The sequence below is a fragment of the Diceros bicornis genome, chromosome 9 (assembly GCF_020826845.1).
Source record: "Diceros bicornis minor isolate mBicDic1 chromosome 9, mDicBic1.mat.cur, whole genome shotgun sequence".
Taxonomy (NCBI): domain Eukaryota; kingdom Metazoa; phylum Chordata; class Mammalia; order Perissodactyla; family Rhinocerotidae; genus Diceros; species Diceros bicornis.
In genome coordinates, this window is record NC_080748.1 from 41,914,301 (window position 1) to 41,933,844 (window position 19,544).

Genomic DNA, 19,544 nt, shown 5'->3' on the forward strand with positions numbered 1-19,544 from the left:
AAAGTCACACAGCCGCTAACCCAGCTCTCCTACATTCAACTACATGTCATAAAGTGAGAGAAGATCTCAGAACTTCCTCGAGTTGCTGTACAGGCCAGTGTGTTTTCTAGCCATAGCTGTGAACCATTTGTAGATCATGAAATCAATGCTTTTCTTTAAACGGAATGAAAAGGAGTAAAAGAGGAATGGAAAGAAAAAGAGCAGACTTCATTGTGCTTAGAAACATTAAATACTGGTTCTGGAAACTTTTCTTTCAACTGCGAGAGAATCTGTATACATGTGCTGGGCTACAAAATAATAATTTCTCACTGTGGGTCCTAGTCCAAAAAGTTTGAAAACCGTCGCTGCAAACCAAACAAGGGATTACAATGGTAATGCTGGTTGCAGCGGGATTAAAGAGATGAAAACGATCAGGAAGAGAACAGTACTGCAGACAAACGGTTGTGAGGAACAAGGGAGAAAAATGCAAGTCAAAAACAACTCGTAGACTGCAAAAAACTTCAGAGGACACTGACGGATAACTCAGCATTGCGAGGTCCACATTCAATTTCCTCCAGCTTCCTTTTCAAACTTATCTCCCCTCACTGTCCTCTCCCCAACCTTTCTGCCTCTACAAGGAAAGCTGTCTTCTCAGCCCAGGTATCAACAAGGCAGGGCTGTAAGCTAAATGATTTTTTTCACCTTTCTATTACCCTAGCACCTTGGACTGCACTTTATACATAGTGAACGCTCAGACATTTGTAGAACGAACACTGTTCAAAGTATATTAACTCTGCCCAGGGACCTCAACGCTCAAGTAATACCTCATTCCTTTAACGGAACAGTGTCCTATGAAATTAAACTCTGATAGTAACTCAAGAAATAACCTTGAAATGTGAAGTACTTTTGCAGGCCTTTAACAAAGCAACTTAAAGAGATGGGTTTTTACCATTAAAGCGTCCCAGGCTGTTTCTATTTCATGTCTCCGAAATATTGTTATTTAGACATACGACTACAGTAGACGCCATTCTTAATATGCCTTCTCTCAAGCTCTGCCCTAAGAAAAGGCTATTCACACTAAGAAGTTCTAAATTAAAAGCACACATGCAACATATATGTTGTGGGGGCGGCAACCTTTAATTAGAAAACATACTGTTAGCACACGAAGCATCAGTGGCAAATGCTTCCCTGAGCTCTAACTCACCAGAAATAGTTAAGAGCCATCCAAGTATCCAGCTATCCTTTCCCTCCTCACAGCTCTGCATTGATCTCTAACACACACACACCCTGTAAGGTTCAGCTGCAAACGCATCACACCACCCCTCTGTCCACATATCAGGAAATATTTTTAAAGGGGGTTAAAAAGGGACAGAACTGAACGCAGCAGTTCAACACACTGCAGCTTAAATGAAACTCACCAAACCCTATGAGGAAGGCAGACCAGGTATAATTAGTCCTGCTTTACAAATAAATGGACAATCAAATAATTGATCTGCCAAGGTCACAGAGCTAAGAAGTGGTAAAGTTCTGTCTTTCAGCAAGTCTTCCAATTCCAAATCCAATGCTCTTTCCACACTGCATCAATCAACAAGGAGCAAGAAAATTTACTTTTGGTGTGTCCTGCTCAAGATCGCCATGCTTATTCTCTAACCTCCGCGACAATGGAGCCAGCTGCCTAAACTAGACTGCCTGCTGGATCCTTCCCTGGACTCAAGCCCTGGCCTAATCAAGAGCCAGGCTAAAGCACGAGATCAGAAGAGAACAGTGAGAGCTGAGGAGACAGCAGCGCAGCCAGCCAGTCAAGGTGAAGGGGGTCAGTGAGGAATCCAGGAGAGATGGTCATATGTCCATCTAAGATGAAGGCAGGGGCAAGGCAACAATCAGTGATCCAGGCAGGTGGTCAGAAAGACTGACAGCAGGTCCTTGTTAAAGCTTCTGTATCCTATCAAAGGCAAGATTCCATCTCCGGGAAGCCTGACCAGGGCCAACCCCAGCCCAGATCCATGGAAACCACAACACCAGGCAGGTTATCAAAACTGTGACTCATTCTTTCATTTGTTCAACAAATTTATGAAAATGCTTGACGTGAGCCAGACAATATACCTGGAAGTCTTAATAACAACACATTGTCTCTGCCTTCAAAAGGTTTAAACCAGTGAGAAAGATAATAAATGATGTACTGCTTTGATAAAAATAAGGCACTATGATAAAACCCATAAGTTCTGACCAGTTGCAAGGATGAGAGGAGAGTCAAGAAATGGAGGAAGATGGAGAAGGAAGATTAAGGAAGTCTTCACTGAGGAGGAACCCATCTATTAATGTAAGATCAGAGCAATATGGCTTCTAGAGTGGCTTGTTGAAGCCACTCCACAACATGACTTTCTAGAACTTAGGACAGAGTCATATAATGAAGATTAAAGGCAGAGTCTGGATGAAAAGAGGGGAAAAAATGTAGAATGCCCATAAAATATGAACAAACCTAAAAATATCATCCTATAGAATACTATTCAGCAATAGAAAGGAATGAAGCAGTGATATATACAACATGGATGAACCTTGAAAACATTATGCTAAAGGAAAGAATTCAGTCACAAAAGATCACATATCATGTGACTCCATTTATATGAAATGTCCAAAGGAGGCAACTCTATAGACAGGAAGTAGACTGGCAATTACCTAGGTTGGGGGAGTTGAGAATAACTGGGAGTCACTGCTTAGGGTACAAGGTTTCTTTGTGGGTGATGAAAATGTTCTAAAACTGACTGTGGTCGTGGTTGTACAACTCTGTGACTATACTAAAAAACCATTGAATTGTATATTTTTATTTTTTTTTTTCCCCCAAATTCCCAGTAGATAGTTGTATGTCACAGCTGCACATCCTTCTAGTTGCTGTATGTGGGACGCGGCCTCAGCTGGCCGGAGAAGCAGTGTGTCAGTGCGCGCCCGGGATCCGAACCCGGGCCGCCAGCAGCGGAGCGCGCGCACCCAACCGCTAAGCCACGGGGCCGGCCCTGAATTGTATATTTTAAATGGGTGAACCGTACACTATATTATATCTCAATAAGGCTGTCACAAACATACCAATGTATGTTCTCATAAAAGTTCAAACAGAAAAATTGCAGATGGTTTTATTATCGGCCTGAAGAAGCTATTTGAAGGCTGAGTCAGTAGAGTGAAGTGTACGGGTTTGGAGGCATGCAGAACAAGAGTCAACCACTTGCCAGTTGTGCACACTTGGATGAGCTACCTACTTAACCTGTCTGACCCTCAGCGCACTCTGGTAAAATGAAGACAGCATCTACCTTGCAGGGTGAGAAATTATATACATAATATGCATAAGTGCTCCACATTGTTACAGTTTTCTAAATACTATGATATGAAAAATAAATATCCTCTTCTTAGATACTATCCAGGGGAATAAAGCATAAACATTCTAATTCAATTTTTTTAAATCCTTCATGTCAAGATCTATGTCTCCATCTTCGCACGTCCACCTTACCCAGGTGCCTAAGATGGTACTTTGGATATCACAGGTGCGAAACATTTTTTGAGTGCTTACTATGTTCTAGGCTCTCTAGTTCATATTTAATATAAGGTGCATTTAAATTCAAAGCCTGGTCAATAGAATGCCATGCTTTGTCCTCTATATCATGTTTATACATTTTTGGTGTTTTTGTTTATTAGGGTCTTGTTGTTGTTCTTGTTACTACCTTACTATTAACCAGAGTCACATTCAAAAATATATTTCTCAGAAAAAAATGTACGTGAATATGCAAAAATCTGCAATGGTGCTACAAAGTGTTAACTACTTATAAGAAAGTCTATTACTTTCAAACACAGAACAATAGTAAGGCATGCTCGATTCTCTCATTTTTAAGCAAAATTTTTTAAAATACATGCATGATATTTTAGTCTGGTTTACTTTAATTAGCAACTACATAATCTTGAAAAGCTGACATGTCTTTAGCTATTTTTTCTGCCTCTTTTTGAAGGGAGCAATTTATCCCCCAAAAATGAGAGCTGATTTGAACGCTTCAAAGTTGACTAACAATTTGTGATTAAACTAATTTAACATATCAACTAGTCCCTTTTACTACTTAAAAGCAACAATTTAATGTATTTTACCAGTTCTGCCTCTTATTTTAGCACTATAAAAACAGTACATGTCCAAAACATGCGGTTTTTAGCAATTTCAAAGATGTTAGTGCAGCACGCCATCAGCATTACATGGTTAGTTCAGATTAACAAAGGAAATGTGGAAGATAACCTTACCATATCATCCGTCAGTGTCCTAATATTTAAGTGCTGCAAATGAAAGAAACCAAACATATCAGTAATTTAAACAGCTTTTTTTATTTTAGTTAATAGAGTACATTTAAAATTCTACAATGCTAAGTAGAATGTAATTAAATTCCTGACAGTCTAATAAAAATGCATTATATATTATCTTAATCACTTTCTCAAGAAGATGAACAAAAGTTACCCTGAATGTGGTCGTTTCAAACATTTCCTAAAATTTCTTAGATTTGTAAACCTCACAAACTAGGAACCTAACTGTGGTACGATCAATATATTCTCCCAATTAAAAATATTAATTACTGTTAAGTATATGGACTTAGAACACAATGGATAGAGATTTACATACGATTTTCAGAAGTTCTTCATATTATGAAACAGTGAAACTTCAAATCTACTATTAGCATGCAGCATAGCAGATAATGAAGTACTTTGCTGGCTTAATTAACTTAAACAATTCTAGTAACAAAGAAGAGAGCACTGGAATGACTAATTGCATCTTTAACATCAGTTTGATTTATCACCAGTGGTGACAGTAGACACTTTTCAATTTCATTGCTAGCTTCTTTGAGAACCCTTTTGCTGATTTCCCTGCTAGACAAACATAAGGCCACTTTAGAAAGTGAATAAATTAGTTTCCTGCAAGGTGGAGTTCAAAAGAAAAAGTATTTAGAGGGAAAACAAAAACAAATCTAAGTTTTATAAACTTGGAGTTGGGCAAGATTTTGAATTCAAGTAGCTGGAATCAATTTCCAATTCTCCCTCCTCTTATTCATTGTAGCACTAGATCTTAGAGCAGAGAAACAATCAAGTGCATTTCTTAAATAGGAAATCAGATCTCCTACTTTATACGTACCAGCCCTGGTGGTCTGGTTAAGATTCAGCTCTCCCCCCACTGTGGCCCCGGGCTCATTTCCCATTCAGGGAACCACACCACCCATCTCTGTTGTCATACTGTGGTGGCTGCATGTTGCTGTGATGCTGAAAGCTATGCCACCAGTATTTCAAATACCAGTAGGTTCACCCATGGTGGACAGGTTTCAGCAGAGCTTCCAGACTAAGACAGACTAGGAAGAAGGACCTGGCCACCCACTTCCAAAAAAAATGGCCATGAAAACCCCTGTGAATAAGCAGCACCGAACTCGACAGCACTAACAACTTTATAAGTATACAAGAACATGTGTTAGCATTCATCATCCAGCAGAATAAGTGGCACATAGTTAAATTAAATATTTATTGACAGAATAAAATTTATCATTCATGTTTATATACTGAACTATGCCTTTATGATCATGAATCTACCTAGTGATGATCCAGATTAAAAATCTGTACCGTGTAAATCACTATCCCAGATTGTCTTCTCTCTTACTGTCACCAAGATTTTGCTTCTTCTAGCGCAGAGAAAACATTAACTGGAGGGACCCAGAATGAGTTTTGTATCTACCAAAGAGAATACAACTGAATAAATGACCACACCACTAGCCACTGCCACACCACTAGCTTCCAGACTGAATTGCCTGTTAAACTAGGAACAAAGAAGTAATAATACTCAATTACAAAGGGTTAGTATTTAATTCTGGACTGCAGAACTTGCTTATAATCAATACTACTTTCAGCCCTTGAAATCAACAAGTATGCACAGAGGTCCCTAAGAGTAGGTGTGATCCTTAGCAGGACTATAAAATTTCTGAGGCACTTAGAGCCACAGTCTCATCCCAGTGACCGTTACTAGAATTAAACCCAAATCTGCGTGGCTCTCAAGTTTGCAGAGAAAGGAGCCATGGAAAGGCTGTGTGGGGCTCCCTTCCTCAAACTTCCTGCTGTCTGTGGGCTTTCTCGTCAATAGAGCTTTCTAGCCCCTTGCATTTGGTTAACCACGTCTCTCTCATTCTCCAACCAGAGTTATCACCCCAATCACAACCCACATCACACCTGAAAAGGGCCCTTTCAAGTTCCTCTGACAAGAAGAAAGGAATATAGCCAACTTCCGACACAATAGCATTCTAGGTGGCCTAACGCTTAGAAAGTAAGGCCAAAAAAAAGCATAAAGCTGAAATTCTACTTAGAATAGGATGTCACAATAAAGAGAAAACATCTACTTGCACAAATGAAATATTCCCAAATACCAGTTTGAGTTGCCTAAGGAAAACACCATAAAAGTGATTTTAAAAAAAGACAGGACACTGAAAATAGACAATTTTCAAGAGAAATGAGAGTAGAGCCCATGCAAGATTTATGAACTAAAGACTACATAGAAGATACAGAAAGTAAAAGACTAGATAGGAAAAGTAGGAGATGCGGGTTACATGATGCAAAATCCAGAAGATGTAAATATCCAAGAGGAACACTTTTATCTACCTTCAAAGGCCTAAAATTGCACAGCCTTTTAGAGTTGGACACATAACTTGCAAAAAAAGTGCAGTCATTCTCATGTAGAAACAAGACACATAAGGATCCATTTCTGTCACAGTTTTTTTTTTTAATATATATCCTTAAATCATCTCATTGAGGGTCTGGCTTTTAAAAAATTCAATTAATTTATTAAATGCTTGACTTGTTTTTTAACTGTATAAGCTTGCATGAGTTCAGTTACAAACCATATTATTATCCACAATCTTTCACAAAAAAAGAACATGTGATAAATTCCAACAGAATTATAATGCAGGGGTAGCTTACACTGAAGAGTAAGAAAACTCAAAGGAATGTAAGTGTGGGAAGTTTAACAGTCTGACAGAAAAGCAAGAAGCTAAGGTCAAGTTCATTATTCCTTCTCTTCTGGAAAACACTTACCTATCGATTCGCACCACCAGCAAGAGAAGCCCATAGGGCAGGAAATGACAGCAAATTCAAGGGCCCATGACAGGACTGGAGATATTGACTACCAGAGTCAACAGCTGGAAAACTGACCTAAAAATTTTGGTTTCTATGTCAAAACAGTAAAGCCAGAATAAGTTTCACTTCAAGATTTAGCTTTCAGAAAATAGAGATTACATAGCTATTTGTTTACACATCTGCAATCTGAAAGAAACCACTACAGACATGCTAGCATTAAAAAATTTGAATAGATCTAAGCATGAGTAATTTACCCCCAAACCTGAAATACCCAATCACCGTCCACTTCAAACATGACCGAAAGAAAAAGAAATAAACACAAAATACTTAGTGAAAAAATGTAAAGGCTGTAACAAGTGGCACTCTTTTGTAGGATGTTTGAATGTCAATATTAATTCAAGTTTATTATAAAGTTTACATTATCTCAAGGTTTTACCTATTTATAGATTTATAAAAAGTGGAGGGAGGGGGAGGAAAGGAAGGAATGACTGACATAAAATCCTCAGATAATTTTGTGAGGTTTTGGCCTTGCTTTTGTAGAAACAAAACTACAAGGGTGACATCCTTAATTAAAAAAAAGAAAAAAAGGGGCCGGCCCGGTGGCGCAAGCGGTTGGGTGCGCGCGCTCCGCTGCGGCGGCCTGGGGTTCGCTGGTTCGGATCCCAGGCGCGCAACGACCTACTGCATCCCATATAAAGTGGAGGAAGATGGGCACAGATGTTAGCCCAGGGCCGTCTTCCTCAGCAAAAAAAAAGAGGAGGATTGGCCGATGTTAGCACAGGGCTGATCTCCTCACAAAAAAAAAAAAAAAGAAAAGAAAAGAAAAAAAAATCTTTATTATAAAAAAATTACTGCTTTTGAATCTTTTCGGATGACATGCCTACTCAGACTAGGGAAACTAAAGAAAAAATAAACAAGTGGGACTTTATCAGGTTAAAGAGCTTTTATAAGACAAATGAAACCAGAATCAAGATGAACAAACAACCAACCAGCTGGGAGAGAATATTTCCAAAACATACATCTGACAAGGGGTTGATCTCCATAATATATAAAGAACTCACACAATTGAACAACAAAAAAACAAACAACCCGATCAAAAAAATGGGCAGAGGAAATGAACAGACACTTCTCCAAGGAAGATATACAGATGGCCAATAGGCACATGAAAAGATGCTCAACATCACTAATCATCAGGGAAGTGCAAATCAAAACAACACTAAGATACCACCTCACGCCCGTTAGAATGGCTATAATCACCAAGACAAAAAACAACAAATGTTGGAGAGGATGTGGAGAAACAGGAACCCTCATACACAGCTAGTGGGAATGCAAATTGGTGCAGCCTCTATGGAAAACGGTATGGAGATTCCTCAAAGAATTAAAAATAGAGATGCCCTATGATCCAGCCATCCCACTACTGGGAATCTATCCAACGCACCTGAAATCAACAATCCAAAGAGGCTTATGCACCCCTATGTTCATTGCAGCATTATTCACCATAGCCAAGAAGTGGAAGCAACCTAAGTGTCCCTCGACTGACGATTGGATTAAGAAAATGTGGTATATATATACAATGGAATACTACTCAGCCATAAAAAAAGACAAAATCGTCCCATTTGCAACAACATGGATGGGCCTGGAGCGTATTATGTTAAGTGAAATAAGCCAGAAAGAGAAAGACAAACACTGTATGATCTCACTCATATGTACCAGGGCAGTGGGGGTGGGGGGTGGGGGGTGGGCACAAGGGGTGAAGGGAGTCATATATGTGGTGACAGACAAACAAAAATGTACAACCCAAAATTTCACAATGTTAGAAACCATTAAAACATCAATAAAAAAAAAAAAAAAATTACTGCTTTTGTACCGGCACTTGAGGTACTGTTTAAATGCCTGGTTAACCAAGACACTTAAAAAATGAACAACTATTTCTGTTTTATAGCTACCAGCAATGCTCTTTACCGTATTTTCCGGTTGGGGAAAAGAGGAACCTCAAACATCAATCCAGTCCATGAGTAGCATTTGCTGATATCCACACCAAGAAGGAAATAGAAACACAAAATCAACTATTAATTGGAAGCAAATAGGAACACTTTTTAAAAATAACTTAATAGCAACTCTAGTGTCACATTTGTAAAAAAAGTTAAAAGCATACAGTTTTAGACGTAGTAAAACATTCACAGCTAAATGTGACTCTGTGATCTTTAGTTATATTACCTGGCCTATGATTCTATAAGTGTTATTAATGCTTTATAGCAATGCGAAAGAATAAAACTGGTAATAATATCAAAATATAAATACTTCTGAACACAGGACCACTGGTAATTGGTTAAGGTGTGGAATTAAAGCACATTTGGGTTCTTTTCCTAAGCCAAAACCTCACCCTTCTTCCTGTGTTCCCACGTTCCTCAACTTGCTAATTCTATTTTCTCCCTAAAAAGTGAGGAGCACCGCATATAGATAGGTAACAACGTTTTCTGCTAATGGCTGTTCCTAAGATGAATGGTCAAGAGGATCACCCTGGAATTGAAAGAGAGAAAACGTCTTTATAGATTTTTTTTCAAAAGAACATAGGATCCGAAAAAAAAGGGAGAAACAGAACATAGGTCTCTATATTCCCATTTAAGCAAGGCATCAAAACCTTCACTGAAGATAGTACATGCTGTCAAAAAATAGATCTAGAGCTTTCAGACCACTGTATGAAATGCTGTAAATATCCAGAGGTATGAAGAAACAGTCCTGCCCCCACCAACTTAATTTACAGGTAAGTAACAAAGACCAGATAAATTATATAATACAAAGCAATATATAAACTTCTGAGGTCCACGTGCAATGAACAAAAAAGATTCCAAGCTGTAGCCCAAGACTTTTAGCAAATCTTACTTTTTCTTTCATTGGTTAGCACATTTGAACTAGCAGAGAGTAAAGGACCTGTCCATTGATGTCAGGCTCATGACGGCCACCACCAGGTGTCAAGCTACTAAGATTGGATCACTGTCATCAGAGCCAAATACATGGTAATATTTTAAAATATTTTTTAGATATTGCAATTTAATTACATTAAATTTACATCATTTAACTGGGTCATTAAGAGGAATTACCAACTAGAGGGAAACCTGTAAGATTAATGCCTCAAACACACTTGACTCGGACCCAATTTTCATAAACTAGACCCTCTAGACCAGCTGATTGTTAGCGTGCACAAGAAACACACCAAGATTATCTTTGTAAAAATAGACTCCAGGGCCTCAGCTTCCCAAGATTCTGATTCAGTGTCTAAGGCGGGGCTTAGCAACCTGCATGCTTAAGAGGCCCCGTGGGCAACGCTGCTGCAGCAAGCCCAGGGCCATGTGAGAATCCCTGCCCCCCACTCCATCACTCTAGCTGTTAAACATTTCCTCAGCCTGCACACATACGTATCTCTTGTCATGTGGCTCACTTTAAAATCGGTGTCCCTGGGCCGGCCCCGTGGCTTAGCGGTTAAGTGCGAGCGCTCCGCTGCTGGCGGCCCAGGTTGGGATCCCGTGGGATCCGGGGCGCGCACCAACGCACCGCTTCTCCAGCCATGCTGAGGCAGCGTCCCACATACAGCAACTAGAAGGATGTGAAGCTATGACATACAACTATCTACTGGGGCTTTGGGGGGAAAAAAATAAATAAATAAAATTTTAAAAAAAGAAGTACAAGAGGATTTCAAAGAAGTGAGAGATAGTGAGCTGGTACAAGTGGGACAGGCTTTACCGCCATGAAGCGACAGGCACCAATTAGCACTGTTTTAAGAGAATTCAACAATCTTTGGTGTGCAGGATGAATCACCAATTGCAGCATTTACTCCAATGCTTAGTCTATCTCTAAGGTACCACTCAATCTCATAAGCCTAGTACTAAAGTATCAAAGATTGTTCATTATATCAAACCATGACATGACACTATTTGCTGGTCAAAATGAATCAGTAACAGGTTACTGACTGACACAACAAAGTTATACCTTAAGGGAGAAAAGCAAGGATCAGTCCTCTCAATCATAATCTGTGGGTGATGATGGTATGTTCAAGTGTTGCTCCCTTTTGTTTTAAAGTCCAGATTATTTCTTTCCACCAATACACTTAGGAATATGTATTTTAACCTAACAACGTTTCTGGTCCACAACCTGTGTTTATTTTAATCTCAATGCCAATTATAAACATTGTAGAAATGTCAAGTTTTATTACTACTGATCATAACACTGAACACACCTACAAAGTCTATCTAAGAGTCATCTCCCGGGCAACCACACAACACACCTAGATACGAAAACATTCTTCAAGGGCTCCAGATTTAACATTTCAGAAGGATCCGTAAATAATACTGAAGCTTCCATAGCATCGAGGACAAGAATAGAGCTGGCTCTTTGATACTGTAAAGAAAAGCTTTTAAGTTGACTGGCTCTTCATGTGGTCGTATTTTTAGTCTGAGGTGGACAAAACTGAGAAAGGAGATGTTAGGAACAGGTGAGAATTAGGAAAAGCTCTCCAACTTCTTTGAATCTGTTCATTTATTCAAACTCGTAATCCTGCCTACCTCAGAAAGATAGATACCTGTCCATGATCCATTACCAAGGCTTCTCTCCTCTCACCCACCCAAGAATCCAAACCTCCCTTTTCCCTAACTCCTTCTTTGGGAAGGAAGAGTCATCAAGAATGATCAGCTTTCAGGAGGAGGCATCATTCAAGCATCCACAGAAGCGAAAAGAAAAGATCCATTTCTAAGAGGACACAAGGTTTTCAAAAAGATCAAGAGGCTGCAACATCACTACTAGAAAACAACCACCTCTCAAGAAAAACCAATTATCAAATTGTTACTAGGACCTCTCACCTACGTTACACATCACTGGGACTGGATACCTAACAAGTCATTTTTTATTCTAATGGAACTCCAGTGTTCTTTTTCCTTCAATAATCTCATTGAACACTGAGGTAAAATTAAAGGAAAAACATAATGGCAAATTCTAGTAACATAGCTTTAATAGCTATTGTAAGATGTTCTCTTCAGCTGTTCCAGTTCTTCTCGCCTATACTACACCAGGTCAAAACTTTTCTGCAGTGGGTCCAGGAAAAAGCAATTCAAATCTTTGAACCTCTTTACAAGTAGGTTCAGTTCTAGCTCACAAGAATCCAAGGCCTTTTTCATCATCTGGAGAAGGCTGAAAAGTATTTCAAGTATTAGCTGGAAGATTTAAAATAGATCCAAAGCTTCCGGAATCACCTTGAAGCCTATCCAAACTACTAAGTTACTTCTCAGAGTACCTCAGCCTCCTAGACGTTTTGTCCAAGACAAATTTAGACTGAATATTCCTGAAGCCAATATAGCCCCACACATCATTTTATATATATTTAAGAAGGATTTCATTTGTTTACATTCTAGCATCACCATAAGGAAAGTAAATTTGGTTAAACCTTTTTAGAGAACAATTTGGCCAAACAAATCCTATGTTCACATTCTTTAACCTAGTAATTCTACTTCTAGAATCTATACTTAGGAAACAAGAAATAAAACCAAAGGTTTATACACAAAATGTATCACTACAGTTATTTTAAGTAGCTAGAATTGTAATCAACCTAAAGCTTCCCAGAATATTGGAAAGATAATGACATAGCAAAATGCTTACAATACATGGTTACGTGAAAAAAAGTTGTATTTAAAACTGCATACGCAATATAATTCCAACTTCACTAATACATACAATTATGGAAAAAATAAGACAGAAACCATTGTTAATTTTATATATCTCGATCATGGGATTTGGAGCAATTTTTTTCATATTTTCCTGTATTTTCCCAGTTGTCTAGAATGAGCATATTTATTTTTATAATGAGAAAAGCTTTTTACGTTACTATGGATAATACTTTTCACACCAAGCAGAGAATACAGATTAGTTCCTTTTCAAATAAAAATGCATGTATTAGCACAAGAAGTAAAAATGAAAATCTAAAAGATCTAATGAATACTGTGAACACAGACTTTTTCATAGGCTGGGGGTTTTTAATGCATTTTTTCAAATATATCAGAATACATTAAGCACATTATTCATTTGTTTTCTAATTCACATATATAAATTAACCAATCTCAAAGAGCTCCTTGGCTTTGTGAATTATTGATGTTGTCACCTGCTAGAGACTTAATTCCAAGAAAAATATACGAATCACTACATCACAAACACAAATCCTTTTGACACAAATTCAATTTCTGTGGCAACAATAATATATTGACTTAGCTTTATTTTTCTATTTTATGACACTTATTAATAGCAGAGATAAAAGAAATCTATCATTTTTCTTTATTGTAAATGTAAGCGATCTCATGGTATCTTGAGAAAGTTAAGGTAAATACCACCTAATGGATAACTCCTCAATGCAAATGAGGACATGATACCAAAATACAAGACATAAAATATAAGACTCATGAGTTTTCAAGCAAGACCTAGTCTCATAATCTTAATTTTTTTCCTACTACACAATATAATTAGGCTGCCAATATGTGCAAGACACTACATTAAATATAAAGAGGACCCAGTCCCTGCCCTTAGAAGCTTAAAACCAAAAGAGCAGCAAGACAAGTTAATAACCAAAATACAAGACAGTGCGATAAGCACCATAACAGAGGTATTCAGTGGTGACTGGCAGAAAAAGCATTGCTAATTATACATGATCAAACACACGCTAATTAACACGCAAACATAGCAATGATCTAAGGCTAAAGTCAAATTAATTTTTAGCCATGATTTAGGTAAAAGTTGTAATACAGAATTTGTTCTTACAGAATGAGGGATTCCTAAAGCACTCATTCATCCAACAAATATTTATTAAGCATTGCTGTTCTCCACAAGGGATATATCAGCAAACAGAATCAAGATTCCTGTCCCAAAGGAACTTACCTTCTATTGGGGAAGCAGACAATAAACATAATAAATAAGTTACAGAGGATGTTAGAAGGCAATAAGCGCTCTGCTAAAAATGAGTAGTTCAGGGAAAGGGGTGCCCGAAAGCAGGGCAGGAGGGTTTGCAGGTTGCGATTGTAAATGTGGGGACCGGGGTCGGCGTAGGCCTGACTGAGAAATGGTGTTTGAGTCAAGTTGCAAGTGGACTAAGGAGGTAGCTATGTGGATATGGGGGAAGTGTTTCAGACAGAAAGAGCAGCCACAACGAAGGCCATCAGAAGGAGCACGTCTGGTGCGTTCAAGGAACAAGAACGCCAGCGCAGCAACAGCAACACGCAACCAAGTCGGAGAAAAGGGAGGAGGCAGGTCAGGCCCAGGCCACTCTAAGGACACCGGCTTTTATTCCTCTAGTGGAATCGTCACACATGCTCGAGTTTAAAACTAGTTATAAATAATCAACTTAAACAATAAATAGTTCAATCCACACATTATACAAGATAGCGGGAAAGGAAACAGGTCTGTTCTCAAATAACCATTTCCTTCAGGGCCCTTTAAGTGGCTGGTTTGGTTTTGCCGCAAGGAGTCATTGACGAGAAAGTATTAGAGATATTCCCAAAACACTGCAAAGCCTATAAAGGCAATTTTCAGACAAACTCAGTTAATTCTATTGCATTAACAAAAACAATTTTTTAACTATAGAATTAGTCGGGGGCAGGGGGGAGGGAATAACTCAGCAGGTTTGAAGAAGGTGAGAAAAAATTTTAATTACAACAGTTTAATTACAACATAATCCCTCAGACCCCTCAGAAGTCTGACTGTCAGCCCTGGAGGCCTCCCTCAGGATCTGACACAAATGGAATAGTGCCCCACAGCTATCTGAGCACAGCCACAGGGACCCTCTCGGACAGCATCTCCTTTCTGCCCTTTTCCTTCCAATACTTGTGTAAGTAGTCCCCATGTTCAATCAACCTACCAAGGTTTCTATTTCCTGTCTGGGCTCTGACAGAGACACTGCCCCTGTCCCTCCCCTCTCTGTACCTGCCGTCAGGCTGTTCCTGTTACCCTGCATGTCCACCTACTCACCTTTCAAATGCCACCAGCTTCAGGAAGATTCTCTAGCTTCCCTCGCATCAAGTGTGCCTCTCCCGTGAGGGACTTACATACTGCCTCGTGTTTACCGGGCAGAGGCAGCCTGGGTTCCAGGATCAAACTCACCTGGATTCGAATCCAGCTCTGATATTGATCAGTTGTGTGACCTTGGGAACTTAAACTCTCCAAGCCTCAGTTTCCTTATCTGCACCAGGAGAATAGAAAGCATCTGCCCTCATAGGCTTGTTAGGAGCCTTAATTAGCAGTCAAGTAAAGCACACAATGTAGTACAGCTGGTGGTGAGGAGGCTTTACTAAACGTTGGTCCCCTTCCTTCTACTAACATCCCCACAGGCATCACCTTCGTTCAGGTCATCATCATTCTCCTCAAGGACACCCTTGATAGTCTCCTCCTCCCTGTGCCCTGTAATCATTCTCCAATCCCCTTAAATCCATTTGTAATTGATGTAAATGTGTGCAGGTCTCCCACACTGGGCTTGGACTCCTTGACGGCAGGGATTTTTGTCATGGTCACTTTGCCAGCAGCTCTATTTTGCTGGGTGCCAATTATATTAGACCATCTTCTTTTCAGCTGCTGCGGCCTCGCACATGTTATCGTTTTTCTTTGGGGCTCAGATCCTGGGGCTGAGAATTCCAAGCAATGGCAGTTTCCCAATGCCATCCCTAGAGCCAGCATGTTGTCTGGGCCTCAGGAGACCGACAGTTAGATGGACGAATGAGATATGAGGTATGCAAACAGACTAAGCAGGTATTGCACATATTAATTTATAGTAAGGGTGGGTCAACCTTCATTACTATCCAGAAATGATGATCCCACCTCTGTCTGCTCATCGCTCTTTGTATACAATTCCCTTGGGTCACTGATCACTGTCTTGCAGTTGTGTTTATGTCTTTTTTTTTTTCCTTAAATGTGGCAGGGACCTTGTTTCCCTTATCTTTGAACCCTTAGACATACCACGGTGCAGGGAACATTTTAGGCCAGTGCTTTTGAACCTGACTACACATGGGAATCACCTGAAGAGTTTTTGTTTTCTTTTCCTAATACAGGTGCCTGAGTAATTTGAGTAACCCCAAAGCAACTGTATCATAATACCCAAAGGTAGGGCCTGCCGTAGTGCTTTTAAAGCTCTCCTGGGTGACTCTAATGTGCAACCAGGGTTAGAAACCACTAAATTGGGCAAACTATTTCGAACTAGTCTTCTTAGTTAGTCTTAGCCTTCTAATACCAAGACTAGCATCAAGGAATCTCCAAAGCCCCATACAAGTAGACATGGTAGACACGAGTAGATATGGTGGACACGTGTTGTTTATCTGCTTCATGCACAGAATCTCTTCTCTATGACATAGGGGTGGGCCCAGCAGTCTTCATTGTTCTTTGTGAGCCAGCCCTGGCCCCAGCTGACATGAGCAGAGCTCAACACCTAAACACAAGCAGCACCAATCAAATCCTCACTCTCCCAGAAATCTGGATTTGGGATTCAGAGATGAGAATTGGGATCTGCTCTTGCATGGACCAAGAGCAGGCACGTATATCTGGAACTGTGAGGCTCTGGGCTAGGCTGCAGAGTAGCGCAGTAGAAGCCGCACTACACAGAGATACAACAGTGGAGCAAATGCCTAGAGCGAAGCAAAGCAAGACTGTAAGACCCTTGAGAAGAGAGAATCAGAGAAGCTGCCAGCTTTCAGTTCCCTTTTGTGAGGCCTAGCTACACTTACTGTGCTTGATCTCAGGAAATACCCCTGTGTGTCTTTACAATTGGCTTTTCCAAGCTTAAACTAGATAGTGTATGGCTGGGGGAGGGGGAGGGGGTCTGTTCCTTTAAGCCAAAAAAGGCCTTGACTGAGACAGAATCCAAGATTGCAAAATGAGTCCCTAGGTACCCATATGACATAGCCTCCCTCATCATCATTACTAAGACCACTTACTGAGCACTTCCCATAATTACTAATACACCCAACAATCCTATAAATTAGCCATTATCCCCATCTCAGAGATCAGGAAAATGAGTGTCACAGAAGGTATGTGCCAGAGCTGACTGAGTGGCCAGGCTGGGAATGGAACCTTGCTCACTGTGACTCCAAAACCCAGGCGTATGCCCCCCTTCCCTCAGTGCCCCCTACTCCATGGGACAGCTGCTGTTACCAAACCTAGGAGGAAGACTGACAGTGGAAATGAAGCCATTTCTGAGCTATTTATGGGACAATACATTTGAAAATGAAACCTTAACAAGAAAGATGAGCATAATTCCAATTGGATGATTATTAGGTATCACAACACTGACTACAAAGTCCTATCTTAAAAGGTCAGGTGAGTGAGTATAAGAAGGTGGGGATGGGAGGAATTGTAATTTCTGTAAACTGATTAATACTAACAAGAATATGTTTTGCTAGAGAGTTTCCTCCTTTATTTTTTTAAAGTTGCTCTCCCTGGTGTATAATAGAAATGTAACTAATAGTTTATTTCTTATTTGAAGAATTTAAGCTTTAGTACACACCACAAGTCTTATAAACCATGGCCTCCCAATTCAGACTAAAACATAAGCCACAAAAATATCCACATTCCAACATATCATTCAAAAAAGAAAAAAAACAATCAAGTCAGAAATTAATTACAGGGCAATAGCTAATTAAAGAAAATTTCATTTTTAAATCATTGATAAAGTTTGAACTCTTTTTTAAATACCTAAATCACCACTAAGTTTTCTTGCATAATTTGATTACTCCTTTTTATTACTACCTTCTAAATTGGTTTGTCACCAAAAACGAGTCAAAAGCTTTACTGCTTATTTACAAAGCTACCATCTAAAAAAGGGAGAAAAAGAGCACAATTTCAGCTCTTACATGAGTCCCAGTACTACATATAAAATGTGGATTACATTTTACATCTCTTTTAGAAATATTAACCAAGCAGGATATAGTTATTGAGCATCTAAGCTAACAAGACATCATGCCAGGCCTGGCACATAACGGCCCATAAAACACCGCATCTGCCGTGAAGGTGTTCACAATCCAGTAGGTTCCAGAGGAAAAAATAAATAACCTGGGTCACTTATTTTCCCTCTTTGGTGATTCAAAAAATAATATGAGTTACTGTCCTGCCAGGGCTACACAAACTGAAATACACGGATTCCTCACCGTAATGCTTTTCATTGCACTTGCCATCCAAAGGAATTTGGAGAGAGAAATCCTTGAATGGGATTAGATACAGAGCAGCCCAATACTGAACCAAACCTGTACTGTGTCATATGACGACATAGTGAAATTCCAACACATAACACTTTATGTCACAAGCTAGGTTTTGAACACACCAAGTTCTGTAGTGAAGCTGCAAGGTCAAGCGACCGCAGCCGAAATTGCCCCTGGCAATATTCCAACAGTGCCAAAGGAGACTTCAACAATGACTCTGTAGCAATAACCCAAGTATATTTGTAAAGGACGTCTAAAAAAACGTAGTTTCATGTTGATTATTGCACCATTCAAACACACTAATAAAACAAGTCAACAAAGGTTATGGGGAAGTCAGCAGCTGACAGCCACAGGCAGTGGAAGGCACTCAATGATCCTAATAACCTAATGCAAATTACTGAGGACTGCAGATCTTGCAAGAATATGAAGATAATTCTCCCATATCTGTTTCTTTATTATTATTGAGATATAATTTACATATAACATTGTGTAAGTTTAAGGTGTACATGTTGATTTGATACATTTATTTATTGCAGTACGACTGCCACTGTAGCTTTAGCTAACATCTCTATCACATCACATAATGACCATTTCTTTTTTGTGGTGAGAACATTTAAGATCTAGTCTCGTAGCAACTTTGAAGTATATAATACAGTGTTGTTGACTATAATCACTATGCTGTGCTTTAGACCTCCAGAACTTATTTATTATCTAGCTGTAAGTTTGTACCCTTTAACAACATCTCCCCAATTCCCCAACCCTCCAGCCCCTGGTAACCACCTTTCTACTCTGTTTCCACGAGTTCAGCTTTTTTAGATTCCACATATAAGTAATGTCATACAGTATTTGTCTTTCTCTGTCTGGCTTATCTCACTTAGCATCATGCCCTCAAGGTCCATCCATGTTGTCACAAATAGCAAGATGTTCCTCTTCCTCATGGCTAAATAATATTCCATTGTACACATGTACCATATCTTCTTCATCTATTCATCTGTTGACAGACACTTAGGTTATTTCCACGTCTTGGCTATTGTGAATAATGCTACAATAAACACAGGAGTGCAGATATCTTTTTGAGATCCAGTTTTCATTTCCTTTGGATATATACTCAGAAGTGGGATTGTTGGATCATATGGTAGTTCTATTTTTAATTTTTTGAGGAACCTCCATACTGTTTTCCATAGTGGCTGAACCAATTTACATTCCCACCAACAGTGCACAAGGGTT

The 19,544-nt window shown here is 39.3% G+C and overlaps 1 protein-coding gene across 2 annotated transcripts in view; it reads right to left on the reverse strand.

Annotated features, from left to right (window-relative positions):
- DIAPH3 (diaphanous related formin 3) overlaps positions 1–19,544 on the reverse strand; it is a 486,334-nt gene that overhangs the window by 454,311 nt on the left and 12,479 nt on the right. Inside the window, exon 2 of one of the 2 annotated variants that reach the window (XM_058548276.1) lies at positions 4,252–4,284. The exons of the other annotated variant lie outside the window; for it this stretch is intronic. Coding sequence (XP_058404259.1) covers positions 4,252–4,284 — 33 coding nt within the window. The remainder of the gene's footprint in view (positions 1–4,251; positions 4,285–19,544) is intronic. 2 annotated transcript variants of the gene reach the window in all.